Genomic DNA, 21,107 nt, shown 5'->3' with positions numbered 1-21,107 from the left:
GTGGTGTTGGGCGCCTATAGTCCCAGCTACTCGGGAGGCTGAGGCAGGAGAATGGCGTGAACCTGGGAGGCAGAGCTTGTAATGACCCAAGTTCACGTGACTGCGCTCCACCCTGGGTGACAGAGCGAGACTCCGTCTCAAAACAAAAAACAAAACAAAAAAAGAACCAAACAAACATAGTTATATTAAGCTGTACATCTAATTAACTCTCAATTTACAACCTATGTGCCTGTTTCTATTATTTCTGCTGACCCCATTTGTGTTGTCCTGTCTCATTTGCTTGCATGTTTATTTATTTATGCTGGATAATTACATCCATGATAACTCTAATTTCGAGGGCAGATAAACTGTTTATTCTTATTCCTTAAGTACTCTTCTTTGGGGGTTCCTGCCAAAAATGTGTAAGTTTTGCTGGAGTATCCCAACCTTGGCATTCCCTTACCCTAATTTTTGTCTCCTCATTCCTTCAGGCTGTTATAAGTACTGCTTAGAGGGTTAGACTCTTGACCTCCTGTTCTGGAATAAACAAACATTTTCAGGGTTAAGTGGTTCCAAATGCTTGGCTCATCTCTCTGGTTTTCCATCTTCTGCTACGTCTTGGCTTAGATTGTCTATTTAGCTTTATTTTTAGCTTTATGATACCTTCAACACTTTTTATATTTTGACTTTTTTTTTTTTTTTTTTGAGATGGAGTTTCGCTCTTGTTGCCCAGGCTGGAGTGCAATGGCGTGATCTTGGCTCATCGCAACCTCCGCCTCCTGGGTTCAATGTTTCACTAACTCTCTCCTTTATCCAATTTTAATTTTTTCTTTGTTTGCTTCTTATAAACAATTTTGTGTAAATGTATAAATGTGATCATAACTGCTTATTTTTTAAGTGAAACCTTTTTTTTTTTTTTTAATTTTGGTTACTCCCCACCTCTCTCAATCAATCCCACGCCCATTCCTACCAGGCGACTCATGTCATTATAATTGTTTGCGACCTCTGTTTCTCTCCATGCTTGTATAATCACATACAGAAAAAAAACCTGTAAAGACACACATACATACATTAGATAGGATGCTCTGCCATTGTTTTATAAAATTGAACTACATTATACCCACTCTTCAGCTTACCTTTTCTTGACTAAAAAATACGTCATGGAAACCTCTCCAATTCATTCTTCTGAATGGCTGAGTTGTAACTCGTGATATATAATCATTTATTCAATCATTTATCTGTAGATGGGCATTTACAATTTCCAGTTTCTTTTATCCCCCACTATGAACAATGCTGCAATAAACGTCCTTGTATATATCCTTATATACTAACACTAATGCCTTTCTTCTCATGGAATAGATTCCCAAGGGAAGAAGATATGCGGGGCATATTTTTAAAAACTTTATTGTAAGTACATTTTAAAATCTTTATTGAAGTTTAACATTCTTTTAGAACATACCATAAAAATCATATAGGAATATAGCTTATTTTTCACAAAGTGAATTGTCTTTGTGACCAGCACCCAGATCAAAAATAGAAAATTTCCAATCTCAGAAGTTCCTTTCATGCCACCTTCCAGTCACTAACTCCCCTATAAAGTGCGCATTGTGTGGACTTCTAAGACTCTCTCTATATATATATGAACAGACACTTTTTAAAAGAAGACATTTATGCAGCCAACAGACACATGAAAAAATGCTCATCATCATTGGCCATCAGAGAAATGCAAATCAAAACCACAATGAGATACCATCGCACACCAGTTAGAATGGCAAATGGAATACTATGCAACCATAAAAAAGGATGAGTTCATGTCCTTTGTAGGGACATGGATGCAGCTGGAAACCATCATTCTCAGCAAACTATCGCAAGAACAGAAAACCAAATACCGCATGTTCTCACTCATAGGTGGGAATTGAACAATGAGAACATTTGGACACAGGAAGGGGAACATCACACACCAGGGCCTGTCATGGGATGGAGGGAGGGAGCAGGGATAGCATTAGGAGATATACCTAATGTAAATGACAAGTTAATGGGTGCAGCACACCAACATGGCACAAGTATACATATGTAACAAACCTGCACTTGGTGCACATGTACCCTAGAACTTAAAGTATAATAAAAAATAAATTTAAAAAAAGAGCCCTTTATATGTATGTTGACTCTTTTCATCTACATTGCAAATATTTTCCCCAAATCTATTGTTTGTATATTGGCTTTTTAAATGGTATATTTTGCCATACAAACTTGCTAGATTGTCAAATATGTTTGTCTTTTGTTTTACAGCTTCAAAATTTCCTGACTTAATTAAGGCTTTTATTGGCCTTAGCCAGTCAGAAATGTTGTAGCTGTTTGGGGTTTAATTTTAGGTTCCGTTTCTAGTTTCTTTACAAGCTGTCTAGTTGAACTTACCCATTCCCATAGCTTTAAATCTCCTGCATGTGCTCATGATGTCCACATGTACATCTCCAGCCCAGCCCTCTCCTTTGAGCTGCAGTAATATGAATCTCACTGCCTACCATCTGTGAGGGGTATGCCAGGTCCTGGGGGAGACAGTGGTATGTGGTCCCTACCCTCAGAACTCACTAGAGGAAGTAGGTACTGTGTGTTAAATTGAAGGGATGCCTGGGAGACTTGATATATTGCACATTTCATATTGCTGTAAGGGAAAGGCAACAAACGGTCAGTTCTGTGATATATGTAGAACTACTACAAATCTATTAGAAATTGTCAAACAACTCAACAGAAAAATAAGCAAAAGAAATAAAAAGACAATTCTCAGAAAAGGAAACCTGAATCGACAATAAACATATAAGATACTCAAAAAATAAAATGAGAAAACAAAATGAGAAAAAATAAAATTAAAATGCAATATTGTTTAAACCCTCAAATTGGCAAAACTTTAAAAGCCTGACCGTGTATCAAGTGGGGTGAAAATATTAGGAAAAGAAAACTCTACTGCTGGCCAAAGTATTCAACAGCACAACTGCCCTGGAGGGCGGTCTGGCAAATATCTAATAGTATTGAAGATGCACCTACCCTTTGACTTAGCAGTTCTGCTCCTCAATAGACCTGTAACAGTGCTTCTAAATCTAAATCTTTCATGTACAAATCACCAGGGGGGGTCTTGTTAAAACACAGATTCTCCTTCAGTAGGCCTGCGGAAGAACCTGCGATTCTTAATTTCTAACAAGCTCCCAGGTGGTATCATTGCTGTTGGTCTAGGGCCACACTTAAAGTACCAAGGCCCAAGGGAAACTCTTGAACCTAAACTCAAGGGGCATACACAAAGATGTTCATTAGAGCCGCTGATGTATTGATGATCACCTGAAAACTAGGGGTATGTGCAGCTAAATTTGTATGGTTGAATGCAAGAGGTAAAGGAACTGGAGATACACATACCAACCTAGATCAAAAAACATTGTTGAGTGGGGGAAAACCATGATGTAGGAAGGATACACAGAAAGTGATAACATTCACATTTTAAAATAATACTGTACTTTTTTGATACATATCAAAAATATATATCAAAAGTAAAATAATATAAACTTGCATGGGGATGATAAACATCAAATACACAATAGTTATTAGTTGCACAAGGGAGGGGAAGGAGAACAGGGAGGGTATATGGGTGTTCAGTTGCATTGGTAATGCTTTAGTTATTAAACTGGGTAATCAGTACACCTAGTTTAATACAGCTGTGTCATATTTTCTATTTTTTGTACATCTGAAATATCTAATTAAATAACTAAGACAAGTAATAGCCTCAAGTTTTAAGGTGAGGAAACTGAGGCTCAAGAACTTAACTTGCTGTGCCAAACTTCAGATCTAGGCTATACTTTTTCCACATTATTGTGCTGCTTTGAATTAACAAAACAAAACAAACGTAGATTTACCATGTCAAAGGCAAGACTATATTCCTGGAGGTTGGTCTCCATAAAGACAGAATCAAACTGCACTCCCAAGTGTTTGCTTAAGTACATGACAACCACTGCAAATCACAGATTTTGAGCTCTAATAACTACAGCTCAAAGCCCAACGCCTAAAAATAATTGCTTTGCTTTTGGACATGGCACAAAATATTTTTCTAGCAGATAAAATATGGCCATTAAAAGAAGACTTTTACTCAAGAAAAATGAAAATAAACCACAACTCCAAAATAAATGAAAGTAAACCCAAATGTGAGTTTAACAAGCCTCAGAGTCCCTCTTAAGATTGTTTCCTGGTCTTCCAATGGCATTGAAGCAAAACTAGGGGGTGGAATGGGAAGAGCAGAGAGGTTTTTTGGTAAAAATCTTTTAAAAACTTAAATTTTTGTTTTGTTTTGTAGAGACAGAGTCTCACTATGTTGCTCAGGCTAGTCTTGAACTCTTGGGCTCAAGCAATTCTACTGTCTCAGCCTTCCAAAGTGCTGGGATGAGAGGCATGAATCACCAGCCCAGCCTTGTAAACGTTTTTGTAAAGGTAGTACGCTGAGCTGCCAGTGGTAAAGACTTCAAAATAAAAGGTGTTAGAAGAAGGAGCCAAGGCTTTTCCACACACCCACCTTGCCACCCTGCATGTGGCCTGCCGGGTCCTGGCCTCTCCAAACCTTCTTCCCTCACTCTCTCCTGCCCAATTTCTCTTTCCTGCTGTTAGAACCTGGTTCTGCCTCTGTTCTGCCCAAAGTCTCTTGGAAAGATGTTAATGGCAGGGAGACAGTACTAAAGGGCATAAGTCTTAGTATCAGAAAAACCTGGATTTAAAATCCTACGACACTACTGAGCAACTCACTCAACCTGAGACAGTCTATCTAGACCAGTGCTGTCCAACAGAACTTGGTGTGGTGACGGACATGTTCTCTACACCGTCTGGTATGACAGCCACTAGCTACATGTGACTGTTGAGCAGTTGAAGTGAAGCTAGCATGACTGAGAAACTGAATTTTTGATTGTACTTCATTTTAATTAACTTAAATAGCCATGTGACTAATGGCAACCAAATTGGACGGAGCAAGTCAAAAAATGGAGAATGCCCCCCTCACACAGAAGATCAGCAGTGATAACAGATGTGAAATGCCCCAATATGGTCTACTATTAAACTGTATCCTGCCTTGAAAGACTTTCCGAGTATTGAAATGACAACCCTCAGGCACTTAATGTACTGACTTGGCTGGTCTTTGTACTGAGTATGCCTGCACAGGCCGATTCAGCCACAGAAGCACTAACACTGGGGCTACACCTAGGTACAGACACACAACTCTCACTTTTTAATTACCGCCTGAGGTAGCACCTGATACAATCTGGTGTAAAGGAGTTTGCTTCTTTTCCTTTTGGTTTATGTCTTCACCATGTTAATTAAACAAAATAACCACATTTTCAGAAACCTACATTTTAAATTAAATTCTTGTGACACTCACTATCTGAAGTTTCCTTAATGTTTCCAAATAAAAAACGTTTCTCATTTTCTTCAGTTAAACTAATTGTATCATTATGTACCAACTGCTGTAAACTAGAGAGACAACCTATCTGCACAGGTTAAAAACACGTAAAGACTTACCCATACATAGAAACACAAATCAAGCAGCTTTTGTTTACAGTATTTATTATAGTAAAGGTTACTGTTGTAAAACATTAGTGACTTTGGTCCATATCTTATTTTCCATTTGTCTTTAAAACATTTTACATTATTTGCATCATACATTGTAATTTTTATGACTATACATAATTGGTTTTTTTCCTGACCCTTGGAATGTTACAGTTTCATGTAACTTTTTAAAAAATAAAAACATTGCAGACTAAATGTACTGATAAGTACATACTGAACAATTTAATTACCACAGTAATTAAAAAGTCCTGATCTTTACTTCTTAAGATTAAGATTCATTAACTTGCAATCTCTGGGATTTCTCTATTATCCACAATGAGAGTATGAATAATCCCTTCTTTCCGCTTCCCACTACTGACAGCCTTTATGTAACAGTCGTGGTTCCCGAGACTGAAGTGAGTTTCAGTCCCATCATCTACAAACTCACCCTGGATCAACAAAAGAAGAAGGAATTAGTGGTGCACAAACATTTCTCTTTGTCTAGAGCATTAATACCATCTAAAAGTACTAGTAGTACAATAAAATAATGTATTAAACAATAAGCTTTGAAAAACAAAGTCTAAAGCTTGTACTTAGATGCTTTTACATTTCTGTCATGAATTGAAAGTTTCCTTTTTATAACCCCTACAATCCTTAAGAATCTTAAATTCTTGGGGGAGGAATATAAACCTCATGGCTATGTGTCTATAACATATGTTTTCAAAAATAAAAATGATAAACATGACATTTATTAGTTATTTATAAATGCCTCAAGTGATCTACCTGCCTCAGCCTCCCAAAGTGCTGGGATTACAGGTGTGAGCCACGGCATCCAGCCAGGGATAGTGTTCTTAGCCACTCTGAAAATCTGATTCCTCTGGGTATAAGGTGGCTTACAATAAAATATACAGACAACAAAACCAAACACCACTAAATCTATACCTGTTCTGTTCAATACAGTAGCCACTGGCCACATGTGGCTATTGGGCACTTGAAATTGACTAGTCTGAAAATAGATATGCTGTTTAAATATAAAATAGACACTAGATTTGAAACACCTAGTATGAAACAAAAAATATATAAAATAACTTTTCATACTGATTACATGTTAAATAATATTTTTGATATATTGATTTAAATTAAATATAATATTAAAATTAACTTCATCTAAAATGTTTTCAAATGTGGATACTAGGTAAGTTAAAATTACACATGAAGGTCATATCTGTGCCTCATATGGTACTTTGATTGGGTAGCAGTGATCTAGAGTAAAAAGATTAGCACAGAGAAGGAAGGAAGGAAGAATAGGCTTAGAGGATAAGAAATGATTTATGCTAGAAAGCAAAGAAACAGAAAATCAGATTTCAACCCTGGCTATGAGCTTCCTGGCAGCCAAAGTAGACAGAACAAGGCCCCCCAGTTAACAATACCAAGCCGAAGAAGGCACAGGACGCCTCAGGGAGAGAAGCCTTTTCCCAGCTCTGGGAAGGATGTGGCCAGTGGCTCCTTATGGGAGGTGTGCTGAATACCACAAGCACGTCCTTGGGTGCAGTGTGTTCCTGTCCCCATTTTTAATATTGAGCCTTGAAAAAAAGACTTCAGAGGAAAGGGCAAGGGTTAGGTAATATAATCTATATAACCAGCTTCTTGGCAATTGGACAAATATATAATTTTGGCACAATGCTTTGAGATAAAAAGGAGAAAATCAGCTGTAACTCACAGGCAACAGGATGAGTTTGTTGTGTGTACATACAGTACTGGGGAAGGCTGCCCAGATATGGAGCTGCCCAAACTGCCCTGCAAACTAGGTTGTAGTTACAATGAGAAAGCAACTGTGTTATAAAGAGCTATTTTCCAAACACATGTGGTTTCCTGTTAATTACTACAAAACAAAGATATGTGGATGAATATTATTTTCACCTTTTTACAACCACAACAACATTCTTTGTGTGTGTGTGTGACAGGGTCTTGCTCTTGCCACCCAGGCTGGAGTATAGGGGTACAATTGTAGTTCATTGCAGCCTTGAACTCCTGGGCTCCAGCAATCCTCCTGCCTCAGCCTCCTGAGCAGCAGGGACCAGGCACACACCAACATACACAGCTAACTTTAAAAAAAAAGTTTTGTGTAGAGATACAGTCTTGTCATGCTGCCCAGGGTGGTCATGAGCTCCTGGCCTCAAGTGATCCTCCCATCTCGGCCTCCCAAAGTTACAATTGCATTTTTTTTTTTTTTTTTTTTTTTGAGACAGGGTCTCGCATTCTGTTACCGAGGCTGGAGTGCTGTGGTGCAACCTTGGCTCACTGCAGCCCCAACCTCCCTGGAATCAGGTAATTCTTCCACCTCAGCCTCCTGAGTAGCTGGGACTACAGGCATGCGCCACCATGCTCTACTAATTTTTGTATTTTTAGTAGAGAGGGGTTTCGCCATGTCACCCAGACTAGTCTCAAACTCCTAGGTTCAAGCAATCTGCCCGCCTCGGCCTCCCAAAGTGCTGGGATTACATGCATGAGTCACCTCGACCAGTACAACCACACTCTTAATACCATAAAACAGCGTTCTCTTTACATGTGCACTGGAGAATTTCTCGAGTGTGAGAGGAAATGAGATTCAAAAGTGCTGATTCTCTATCTAGAGAATTCCAGGCTAGGAAAAAAAGAACAGGAAGAACCACCAGGTATGGCATTGGGCACAGAGTAGGTATCTGATCTATGTTAGTGGTAACTGGAGTTTTTCCAAAGGGGGCCATAAAATACTGAAGCACTCTCCAAGCCTCTCTGCATAAAAGAAGTCTCTATGAGCAGATTTAGCCCAGAGAGCAGCTCAAGCACTCAATTTTGAGTGAGCCCAAATTAAATTCTTCAGGACTCAGAAACAGAAAAGCATTCATCTTTGTGACTTTTAAATTTCAATTTATTGATTAACTATTTTAGAGATGGGGTCTCACTACGTTGCTCAGGCTGGCCTAAAACTCCTAGACTCAGGGGTTCCTCTCACTTCAGCCTCCCAAGTAGGAGGCCACTACAGACCTGTGCCACCACGTGCGGCTTCATCTTTGTAATTTTTGATCTCTGGCTTTGTCACCTCCTCAGAAACAGCTATCAGACCAAGTAGGTTCTAGGTGGTCTTATGAATAAATTAATCCCAGACCTCCTTTCCTCCAACTACCAACAGCACCTTTTCTCACTGTCTTATACCTATACTATACAAATGAGATAAAAGCAACTACAACATGCAAAATGTGACCAGAGAAGACAGCTTCCCATTATCTCTAGCCCTGATGTTCACATCTGGAGCCAGCATGAAGGTGGGTCGCAGCGACAGCACTCCCTGCTTGGCCCGCAGATCCCATAAGACATGGGGCTTACCACCCAGGGATTTCAGCTCCTAGTCCCACACTTTGTTTCCCACTCTCTCCCCTGTGCGCACTACTACTGTTTCATTCCTCCTTGAAATTCACTCCTACATTCATCCCATCCACAGCCACAGTAATCCAAGCACCTGATAGCAAAAGCCAAACACACTGGAGTCTAGATGGGGATTTCAGTGTGCCTGGCCACAGTGACTGGGGTAGCCTCTTTCTCCCTGCATCGGCACTGCTGGTCTAAAATTCCACTCGTCCTCTGGGCTTTGTGAGAGTGCCCTTTCCTGTTCGTCTACCTTCGCGTCATCTGATACCGTATCAGTCATTTTACAAAAATCTCGCTTTCAGAAAAGAACGCTCTGCTTGAGTGTATGGTATAAAGCATTCCTAAAGTGTGTTCTGTGGACCAGCAGCACTAGCAGCACCCAGGGAAATGTTAGAATTAGCATTTTAACGAGATCCCAGGAAATTTCTATGCATGCAAGTTTGAGAAGCAGTGATACGTAACGCACCACTTCAAATGGATAAACACAAGAGGACACCAACCTTTGGGGATATAATTTTAACTAGGGGCTCTTTTTAGGTATTTTACTTGCTAGGTATTTTACTGGTATTTTACTTGCTATGCTAGAGCCTGGTCCAGGACAGGAAAGGGAGAGTACGAAGTTGGTGTCAGCTAAGAACATAAGTTGTTTCCAAACTCATGGCACCAGGCACTGTCTGGCAAAGGTTTTCAGAATCTGGAGTCAGGAGTACTTAATCCCTTTTTTCTTTTTACCAACAGAGCCTTGGTTCATTATAAAATCTCTATAATTAGGAAATGCAGCAACAATTCAATGGTAACTTAGATACACGGCACTTAGAGTCATCAAATAGTCAACTTACTGCTGTCTCCAGTTTTTTACCATTGCACCATACGTCCATAGTGTCTTTTTCTGTAAAAGTAGCATAAAAACTTTAAGTTATAATTCTGTGAATTAAAGATAAAGCTAACTTTTCCTATTTATTACTTTAGGAAAGGATTGATATACCAGATCTCTAAAACTCCATTAATATTCCAAAACCCAATACTTTTTCATGGCTTTCATGGCTTGGAGACTCTCCTAAAATTTGAAGAAGCTGTGTTTGTTCTTTGTTCATAAAACTATAATGAAACAAAACAATCTTTTAAGAGAAAGTTATGGTCCTAATACAAATTGATGAAGCCTTATGAAACAAAATAAATCCAAAAGGACCATCTTTAAAGGAGGATGCATACAGGCCGGGTGTGGTGGCTCACGCCTGTAATCCCAGCACTTTGGGAGGCTGAGGTGGGCAGATCACGAGGTCAGGAGATCAAGACCATCCTGGCTAACATGGTGAAACCTTGTCTCTACTAAAAATACAAAAAATTAGCCGGGCATGGTGGCGGGCGCCTGTAGTCCCAGCTACTTGGGAGGCTGAGAGGCAGGAGAATGGCGCGAACCTGGGAGACAGAGCTTGCAGTGAGCCAAGATCACACCACTGCACTCCAGCCTGGGTGACAGAGCAAGACTCGGTCTCAAACAAACAAACAAAAAAGAAGGATGCATACAGATGAATGTGAGCAGGGACCTTTCCACACAAAATGTCCTTCAGTACTGACCAGATGACTCCCCTGCCTCCCACACTCACCCAACTGGATAATGGCACAGAGGGACCACTGAAAGCAGCTGCCACGGGGTTTATACAGGATAGACAGCACGTCCACTTTAGAAATCTAGTCCAGCTTCTTACTAGGTAGTACAATAATGTCTATTTCTTTTCAGAGTGGTTTCACTTTAGAGAAAAATTACTGGATTACAAGTAAAAAATAGGTATAGCTGGTGGACTGCACACTAAGGAACAATATGGAACAAAATGCTGCCCCGACACACTTAAACGCATCAGTTAACTTGCCATAGCTCACCTTAGGGTGGGGGAGTCCCCAGAGCCCCTTGTGAACGTTAGTGTCCTGGGAGTATCAGGAGAGAAGACTGCACTAGTCAAGAAGCCGGAAGATGAGCTTTGGGTATTATAGCGAAGAAGAGAAGGAAGTGTGGCCTGTATGTGCACAAGGAGTCCGGGGGTCAGGTTTGAGGCACCAGTCCAGGGTCTGACTACCTGGCCATCTGCTCCAGGAGCACAGTCTAAAGGGGGTTCTTTCCCTCCCCACACCTTGAGATGGGAGCCTCACTTAGAGATGGGAGAAAAGCCTGTGAGGTGCGCTAGATGGAAAAAGAGAGAGCCAGAGGGGTCCAGGAGATATGGGCAGGGGTCACCTCAGTGGCAGCCTTAGTAGAAAGTCACTACAGTCACAGCTGCAGGTAAACTCAACTTGTCCCAAGACATGATCAGTGTGCACAGTGCTATGATAAACCACGATGGTGGTGGAAACTCGTATTTTACTTGCTATACTTACTGAACATGTGCAGGTACTCAGAGTTTCTACACTAGCATATTAGCATGCCTCTGAAGAACACTACTAATCCAGAAGCCCTGAAAGTAAATGTATTAAATTTGACTACATAAAAGTAAAGAAAAGGCCGGGCGCAGTGGCTCATGCCTGTAATCCCAGCACTCTGGGAGGGCGAGGCGGGCAAATCACGAGGTCAGGAGTTCGAGACCAGTCTGGCCAACATGGTGAAACCCTGTCTCTACTAAAAATACAAACAATTAGCTGGGCATAGTGGTGGGCGCCTGTAATCCTAGCTACTCGGGAGGCTGAGGCAGGAGAATTGCTTGAACCCGGGAGGTGGAGGTTGCAGTGAGCCAACATTGCACCACTGCACTCCAGACCAGACTAGGCAACAGAGTGAGACCCTGTCTCAAAAAAAAAAAAAAAAAAAAAAAAGTAAAAAAGCCACAGCACAACTGAAGAAAAATGCACACACATTAGCCAAGTTATGCAATAAATGACAAACTTGGAAAAATATTTCAAACTCATGGCACGAACAAAGGACTAAACTTACTAATGTGAAGACTGTGAGAAATGAAGGAGAAAAAGACCAACAACCAAAAGAAAATAGGGCAAAGGGCATGAACAGGCATCATGAGAAAGGAAACACAAAAGAAACTTAAACCTAAGATGCTCAACCTCACTTTTGAAAAAGACAAATAAAAACAACCCTGAAATACCATTTCTTCTCCTAGCAGAATGCCAAAAAATCCAAAAGTTTGGCAACATGTTCTGCTGGAGAACCTGGGGGAAAATAGCTAATGGGGGTACAAAATGGTAAAAGTACTATAGAAGGCAAATGGGCAGAAATCGATTAAAATGACAAATACAATTATTCTTTGACCCAGAAGAAGTTCTACTTTCCTACTTCCAGAAATGTGTACTAATATACTATGTGTCCTGTATTCCAAGAGGCATGCAAACAAAGCTATTCATGCAGCATTGCTTTTAACAGCAAAAGATTAGAAACAGCTCAAGCGTTCATCAGTTGGGAATGAGCTAAATATTTACTATTGAAATTTACTCTGTAGCTACAAAAAAGCATGAAAAAGTTCTTTAGGTTCTGATATAAAAGGATCTTCAGAATGTACTAAGTGAATAAAGCAAGATGCTTTTATGTGTGATAAGAGATAATATGTGTATTTGCTTGAATCTGAATAAAGAAACACTAGAGTGACACTAAAAATGGTTATCTTGGGGGAAAATGGCAGATGGGAACAGGGATGGAAGCAAGACTTTTCACTGTGTCTTTTAAGAGCATTTTGATTTCTGAATCTTGAGTATGTAACCTATTCAAAACGATATGTTAATAAAAGGATATATCTGGCTGATAAAATGTCAAATCTATCATGACTCAGAGGTGGATTCAGTGACTCATGGGAGGTGCTGCTGCATGTTCGTCTTGAAGCATCTCCTCTTTACCTGCCTGCAGATTCCCTCAGCCACAAGAACAATAGCTAGGGACTTCCCAGGTGAGTCCTGAGCAGGTTATGTTCTGTAAATGCTACCAGAGAAGTGAAACTTTTCAGAACAGAAAGAGAATTTCCTTTCAACATGAAGTTTCATACGTACTTTCCTCCTGCCAGTTTTATTTTCCTCCCATGATATTCAGTGGTGTGGAGACTACCAGAGCTAAGAATGCTAACCAACTCTGTTTTCATTGCCCTTATATGCCTCACATTTTTGGGGTGGTGAAAAAGAATGCACATGATCTTTGAGGTCAGGTCTCAGCATCACTTTTTACTAGCAGTACCCTTTGGCAAGTCACCACTACTCTGAGCTTCCATTTCCTCAGGGGCAAATGAAGATACCACTTTTCCCACAGGTTGTTATAAGGGTTAGGAATAATTTATATAAAGTGCCTAGTATAGTATCCGGCACATAATATGACCTCAGTAAATCATAATATTTTGTTATTCAAAGCTTTTTCGTGGCCTTGCTCTAATTTCTCAATATAAAATTTAGAAAGTCATATAATACTATCATTTGAAACTTGCCACATAATATATATAAGTGACTTTTACCAGGAGACCCTAGATAAGCCCATTCTTTGCCCATGAGTAGTAATAACCACAAATAATATTTTAAATTAATTATTATTATTATTTTTGAGACAGAGTCTTGCTTGATCACCTAGGCTGGCGTGCAGTGGCACGATCTCGGCTCACTGCAACTTCCGCCTCCCAGGCTCAAGCAATACTCCTGCCTCAGCCTCCCAACTAGCTGGGGTTACAGGTGTCCACCACCATGCCCAGCTAATTTTTGTATTTTTAGTAGAGACGGGGTTTCACCATGTTGGTCAGGCTGGTCTCAAACTCCTGACCTCAAGTGATCCACCTGCCTTGGCCTCCCAAAGTGCTGGGATTACAGGTGTGAGCTACCATGTCCAGCCAAATCATTATTAATTTTGAGGCAGAGTTTCACTCTGTCATCCAAGCTGGAATGCAGTGGTGCAATTTAGCTCACTGCAACCTTGAATCCCTGGGCTCAAGTGATCCTCTCACCTCCGCCTCCCAAGTACCTGGGACTACAGGCATGTGCTACGTGACTCAGCAAATATGTAAATATTTTGAAGAGATGAGGTCTCCCTATGTTGCCCAGGCTGGTCTCGAACTCCTGGGCTCAAGTGATCCTCCCACTTCAGCCTCCTAAAGTGCTGGGATTACAGGTGTGAGCCACTGTACCTGGCTGACAAATAATATTTTTAAAGAATTCACAATGTGAGAACCACTGCTAAGTACTTTACATGTACTAAATCAATTAAGCTTCGCTCATACCACAACTCTGTGAAGGAGTTACCATTATTATCCCCATTTTTTTTTGTTTTTTTGTTTTTTTTTTGAGACGGAGTCTCGCTCTGTCGCCCAGGCTGGAGTGCAGTGGTGTGATCTCTGCTCACTGCAAGCTCTGCCTCCTGGGCTCACGCCATTCTCCTGTCTCAGCCTCCCGAGTAACTGGGACTATAGGTGCCCACCACTGCGCCCGGCTAATTTTTTTGTATTTTTAGTAGAGACGGGGTTTCACCATGTTAGCCAGGATGGTCTCGATCTCCTGACCTTGTGATCCGCCCGCCTCGGCCTCCCAAAGTGCTGGGATTACAGGCATGAGCCGCCGTATTATCCCCATTTTACAGATGAGGAAACCAAGGCTCAGAGGTTAAGTAATTTGTCCATCGCACAGGTCTGATCCGGGAGCCTGCATTCTTCATAACTAATCTGTAAAATGTAGGCTGTAGTCAGCATAGTCCACAGTTTGATGGATCTTGGAAGTAGAGGTGCAAGCAATATCAATAACATAGGGGATTTTGCCTTTACCTCAGTAAACGACCCTGGTCCCTTGTCCCTTCCAAACAGCAAAAGGGACAAGTCTGGGCTGAACTCTGTCTCATTTCCAGGCTCATGAGGGATTGCAAATGGATAGGGAAGAGTAAAGGCAGACAAGGAGTAAAAGGAGAAAAATAGATTTTTTGAAAGACCAGAGATAATTCACAAGTAGATAAGCAGGCCCCTGGGCGTTTAAAAGAGAACTAACTGTATGCTAGGCATAGCTTAGGTAGTCTCTTCCATTTCTCCCAGGAAAAGTTAATATCAATTGTATTACAAGTTGGCGAAGGAGCTGATTAAGTACCTAAAATTAACTAAAGGCCTGGTTTCATCATCTGTTAAAGTCCCATATGTTCAAGAGTGTTGACACTAATCATAATCCTTTTAAAAACTAAAATTTCCATTATTAATGAGATCCAGTGGTTCTAAAACTTTATTGCAGATTGAGTAACTATATTCCTAAATATATCACTACGAAATTTGGAAATATAAGGGATAAGATGAGCTCCCAAAACCTTCTGGAAAGAAAAAAATGAGATTCAGATTGGCACAAAACTTCTCATTTCAAACAACAGAGAATAAAAGCTATTGGAATAAGGGTTTCAAAAATTCTGAGAGAAAATTAGTTTGAAATTAAAACTCTGTACTGAACAAAACTATCAATTTAGCATTAGGATCAAAGTTATGTTTATTTCTTAGACACCCTTTATCAGGAGATTACCTAAGGATATATTCCAGTAAACAAAGATGAAAGCAGGAGTTAAGGGGTTCAATAACTAGAAGAACAAAAGAGTTCCATGAAAGAAAGTCTAGGGTGGCTATGAAGCAGCAGACTTGGATATTTAGAACAGGAAGCCAACAGACTCCCAATATTGTTGTTAAGAATGAAAAGAAGGGTGGTCACAGCTGCTTATACCTGTAATCCCAGTACTTTTGGAGGCTGAGGCAGGAGGATCACTTGAGCCCAGGAGCTCAAGATCAGCCTGGGCAACATGGTGAGATCCTGTCTCTACAAAAATTTTTTTTAAAGTTAGCCTGGCATGGTGATGTGGACCTGTGGTCCCAGCTACTCGGGAGGCTGAGGCTGGAGGATCACCTGAGCCCAGGAAGACAAAGTTGAGCCATGTTCATGCACACCAATGCATTCCAGCCTGGGCGACAAAGTGAGACCCTGTCTCAAAAACATCAAAGAATGAAAAGAATTCCAAGCAATAGAGAACATGAGTAAAACTGCTAACAGACATAGGAATATGGGTAAAGAAAAGATATATATCTACTTTCCATAAGAAAAGAGAAACCCAAACAGGAAAGCCTAGAAAAACAAACAAACAAAACTCTTCAAAAAGTCCTAAACTTTGATAAGTTTTATCTGATGCAGTACTAAGCCTATTGTTATCTAGGAAAATATTGCTTTCTTACTGATAAATCCTAAATTTCCAACTGTCTTTAAGATATATTTATAAAGAGAAATACCAAATAATATCAAAACCTGCACCAATATTACTTTTTTTTTTTTTTTGAGACAGAGTCTTGCTTTGTCACCCAGACTGGAATGCAGTGGCACAATCTCGCTCACTGCAACCTCCACCTCCTGGATTCAAGTGATTCCCTTGCCTCAGCCTCCTGAGTAGCTGGGATTACAGGCATGTGCCACTATGTCCAGCTAATTTTTGTATTTTTAGTAGAGAGGGGGTTTCACCATGTTGACCAGGCTGGTCTCAAACTCCTGACCTCAGGTGATCCTCCCGCCTTGGCCTACCAAAGTGCTGGGATTACAAGCATGAGTCACCGCGCCTGGCAATATTACATTTTTTTAAAACCTAAACTTATAATCCTCAAATCTATCACCATAAAACCTAGCTTAAGATAGCTTACATATAAAATGGTGGATTAAATGAATGCTTCATTTACACAGGACACATTAGAAATACACCTGCTGGACAATATACACACCTGCTAGACAATCCCAAGCAGATGGGAAACAAAAAGATTTTTTAAAATGTTTTTAAACAAATGAAATACACCTGCACTTACACTCCCTCTCCTTTTCAAACCTCCATAGAAGGTCTGAATAGTTACAGGAATTAAACAGACATTATAAAAAAACAAGTTATGCAGAAACAGCACTAACTTACCCAAAACAATTCTAAAGTTCTCACCATCCATGTGTAATACCCAAGTATTGGTGGTTTTTGATCTGTTCTCCATATACTTCTTAAGACTCTTCCCATTAATTTCCAGAGTATATTCATAAGCAAAGCCACTGATAGCATCTATATTTATGGTCGCTTTTGTCTTCGCAGCTCCAACACAGAATGTTTCTCTGCCCACTAATTTGAACATCCAATCTTTCCTTATCTCTTCCTACATAATAAAATAGAAAAATTTTAAACAAACGGAAGAAAAATTAATATTTAATTTTAGAAATAACGTAGAGTGAACAAAGGCAATGCCATTTAGATATAATTTTATTGCCAGGCATGGTGGCTCATGCCTGTAATCCCAGCAAGCTTTGGGAGGCTGAGGCGGGTGGATCACGAGGTCAGGTGTTTGAGACCAGCCTGGCCAACACAGTGAAACCCCGTCTCGACTAAAAATACAAAAAATTAGCCTGGCGTGGTGGCAGGTGCCTGTAATCCCAGCTACTTGGGAGGCTGAGGCAGGAGAATCACTTAAACCCAGGAGGTGGAGCTTGCAGTGAGCCGAGACCACAGCACTGCACTCCAGCCTGGGTGACAGAGCGAGACTCCATCTCAAAAAAAAAAAAAAAAAAAAAAGGATATAATTTTATTAATTTATGACGCCAAGGTTTTAGAAAATAAAAGCACTTTAAGTTTAAATATTACATGTTGGCCGGGCGCGGTGGCTCAAGCCTGTAATCCCAGCACTTTGGGAGGCCGAAGTGGGCGGATCACGAGGTCAGGAGATCGAGACCATCCTGGCTAACACGGTGAAACCCCATCTCTACTAAAAAATACAAAAAAACTAGCCGGGTGAGGTGGCAGGCGCCTGTAGTCCCAGCTACTCGGGAGGCTGAGGCAGGAGAATGGCGCCAACCCGGGAGGCAGAGCTTGCAGTGAGCGGAGATCCGGCCACTGCACTCCAGCCTGGGTGACAGAGCGAGACTCCGTCTCAAAAATAAAATAAAATAAAATAAAAATAAATAAATAAAAAATATTACATGCTATATTCCATGAATTCTATAACTATTTACACAGCAAAATGATACAGATCAAAAACATGACTATAAGAAAAAAAAACCCCAAATTCACATATGAAGATGCTACTTTAACAAAATCAAGCTTCTCTATACATCATATTTTACAAAGTAACATATTTTCTTCCTACCTTTCCATCTACATATACTACTCGTTTGCCTGATGTAGTCCCATGTTCAAATTCAATCTTGTGGACTCCGTCACTTAAAGCAACATCCCAGACAGCTACGAGGTCTGTCATTTTTTCTAGACTGTAAGGAGGGCTAAAGGAATAAAATAAAGCAATTATACAGGGCCTAAATACTAATTAAATAACCAATTAATCCTTCCAAGATGAAAATATTAGATTAAAACCTCTAAAATGTCAAAATATTAAAGTGACAGTACCTAAGAAATTCTACTCACAGTACATGTAACTATTTTCTCCCTCTTATTCACTCTTCCTTTAAGATACAACTACTATATATGGGTACATAGTCCGATTACTTCTAAAAAAAGCTACCTGAATATTAATAGGATTAAGAAAGCATCAGTTTATCCTGGTTAGTATTTTAGGTTAGGCTACAGTACAGTGCATGGAAAGGCCAGTAAAAAGTCTTTACTCTTCCCCCACCAGCTCCCATTTAAAAACCATGGTATTTAATTTTATTCTCCTTTTCAGGTCTAATCACTCTAAAACAAGAACTCTCCAAACCTCCCATACTTAAACTAATACTAGGGATTTGTTTTAACAAAAAGTTTCTAATTTATTATACTGAGACAGAAAAAAGTCATGGAAGAAATGTCCTATAATAAAGAAAAATAATTTTAATATGTTATGAAAAATATTCTTGGCATTATTACAGGAAACCTTATTTAAAAAAATAAAGGACTTTGGGCTGGGTGAGGGGCTCATGCCTGTAATCTCACACTTTGGGAAACCAAGGTGGGCAGATTACTTGAGCCCAGGAGTTCCAGACCAGCCTGGGCAACATGGTGAAACCCTGTCTCTACAAAAATATTAGTCACACAGGATGGCTAATGCCTGGAGTCCCAGCTACTTGGGATGCTGAGGCAAGAGAGTCATCTGAGACCAGGAGGTTGAGGCTGCAGTGAGCCATGATTGCACCACCATGTTTCAGCCCAGGTGAAAGACTGAGACTGTCTCAAAAATAAGAAGTAAATAAAGGATTGTGGTTTGTCGGAAATTTCTGGCATATACTTAAACATATATTTTTGAGTGTGAATGATATAATACATACATAATATCTAATTAATATTTTGATACTGGTGTATCTTTTTAGCTTTGACAGAAGTATCATTTATTACAGCAATAATGATCATAGCTAACAGCTATTAAGTATTACTATGTGCCAGTCACTGTTCTAAGAGCTTTAAATATGTTAACTCGCAGAATCACCATGAGATGGCTACTGTTAGTATCCTTATTTTACAGATGAGGCTCAGAGAGGCTAAGGGTTTACCTAAGGTTACAATGACATTAAGTGGCAGAGGCAGGATTTAAACCTAGGATTCTGGCTCCAAAGACTGTTCTCTTAACTACATCTTCCTCTTTGTTCACCCTAATCCCCTTTGTATGCTCTAAATTGAAGATGGTAAATGGATTTTATATCATTTTGAAGTAGTTGCCAAGAACTCTGTGCTGAGAGAAAAGAGGAGACCTCATAACAAGGCTCTACCGAAATGGATGCCATGTTACTGGAGGCTACCCCCACGCCAGGTATTTACTACTCCTGCTCTAAATCATTTAAAAGTAGAACCATGTATTCTGAAATTTTACAGAATGTATTCTTAACAGAGTAGCTTGGATAAATCACTCTTTTGAATGATAACAATCTTGAAAATGTCAAAGGCTAGTTTACTGCAATATAAGACATTTACCTTTCATCATCTTCAAAGATAGGACTGTCATCTCCAGATGCCATGGTTGGCAAAAACAGTCTTTAATCCAATTAGCAGCCAGGAAAGAAAAAAGCAGAATTGCAGCAAAGAGAGACTGAAAGCAACAATGATGACATCTACAAAGGGTTTTTCTAATTTTGCAATCCATTTATTAAATTACATGGAGTTTCCGATGAAACAGCTTTCACATAAAATAGAACTGCAATCTTTACTTTTCAGAGAAAGATGTTACATCATGCAAATCAGTCATATTTCTCCCTGTTATGGATTTATAATTTCTTAAAGGTATACTTTATCAAAACTAAAGAACAAACTCTCATTTATTGCATATCAGAGCTGCAAGAGACCTAAGAGATCCTCTGGGTCCTATGCTTCTCAAATTGAAGCACAAGAAGCCCCAAGGCTATGAGTCAGGGAATACATCAAACTCCAGGATAAACACAATGCATCTTCTGGGAGCATCAGTGTTAAAGTGGTAACTAATTTAAAATGTAATCTTTATTTTAGAAGGCTACACTATGGTGGAACATAATTTTTAAAATCTTTGTTTAGATAACTTCAAAGAACTGATGAGTTTGCAAGAAGCAGACAGGGATATGCTGGTCTGCTTTCAAAGAGCAAACTTAATTGATCCCCCTACTTAAGCCCATTTAATTTACTAGTGCCAATGATGAATCGACAAAAGTTATGTGGCTGGCTCATGCAACTGGCACTATCCAACCCAGAACTAGAGTCCAGTACTATGCAATGAACTAAACAGTAACTGGGCCGCAGTGTTAATTAAGCTGTACTAAAATCAGAAATGCACACAAATTCACATGCATAGGAAACCCTCACATAGGAAACCCTCACATTTGAAGATTTGGGATTCACAGTTTCACTCCTGCCAAAGTACCCTAAATTCAACTATGTTTTGCTTCCAAGATCTACCCTAGTTTAGCCCTTTCCTTAATTAGCGCCTGTTTCCTATAGATGCTCAAGAATGCTCTCTCCTTGTTAAAAATAGGAGATTGCTAACCCTCTCTGGCTGGAAACAGCCAGAAGTCACAAATTATTAAAAAGTTTTTTGTTTGTTTTTGAGACAGAGCCTCACTCTGTCTCCCAGGCTGGAGTGCAGTGGCATGATCTCGGCTCACTGCAACTTTTGCCTCCTGGGTTCAAGCAGTTCTCATGTTTCAGCCTGTTGAGTAGCTGGGACTACAGGTACATGCCACCACATCTGGCTATTTTTTTGTATTTTTAGTAGAGATGGGGTTTTGCCATGTTGGTTAGGCTGGTCTCGAACTCCTGGTCTCAAGAG

At 39.9% G+C, this 21,107-nt stretch overlaps 1 protein-coding gene across 9 annotated transcripts in view; it reads right to left on the bottom strand.

The window, feature by feature from the left end:
• Nucleotides 1–712: 712 nt before the first annotated feature.
• Nucleotides 713–21,107, bottom strand: part of LOC105469946 (Fas apoptotic inhibitory molecule) — a 29,810-nt gene continuing 9,415 nt past the window's right edge. For 2 of the 9 annotated variants that reach the window (XM_011721589.3, XM_071091003.1), the window contains exons 2-6: nucleotides 19,787–19,846; nucleotides 18,036–18,168; nucleotides 16,823–17,051; nucleotides 9,795–9,844; nucleotides 714–5,996 (exon numbers count right to left, since the gene is read on the bottom strand). In XM_011721589.3, coding sequence (XP_011719891.1) covers nucleotides 5,847–5,996; nucleotides 9,795–9,844; nucleotides 16,823–17,051; nucleotides 18,036–18,168; nucleotides 19,787–19,830 — 606 coding nt within the window. In that variant the 5' untranslated portion in view covers nucleotides 19,831–19,846 and the 3' untranslated portion in view covers nucleotides 714–5,846. Of the gene's footprint in view, nucleotides 5,997–6,977; nucleotides 7,144–9,794; nucleotides 9,845–10,836; nucleotides 10,971–16,822; nucleotides 17,052–18,035; nucleotides 18,169–19,786; nucleotides 19,847–21,107 lie in introns of those variants that run through there. The other 7 variants (XM_011721592.3, XM_071091004.1, XM_071091002.1 and 4 more) reach the window with 6 other exon arrangements.

This window comes from Macaca nemestrina, chromosome 2, assembly GCF_043159975.1.
Source record: "Macaca nemestrina isolate mMacNem1 chromosome 2, mMacNem.hap1, whole genome shotgun sequence".
NCBI lineage: Eukaryota > Metazoa > Chordata > Mammalia > Primates > Cercopithecidae > Macaca > Macaca nemestrina.
The sequence above is the reverse complement of the archived record's forward strand: the minus strand, read 5'-3'. Positions and strand labels throughout refer to the sequence as shown.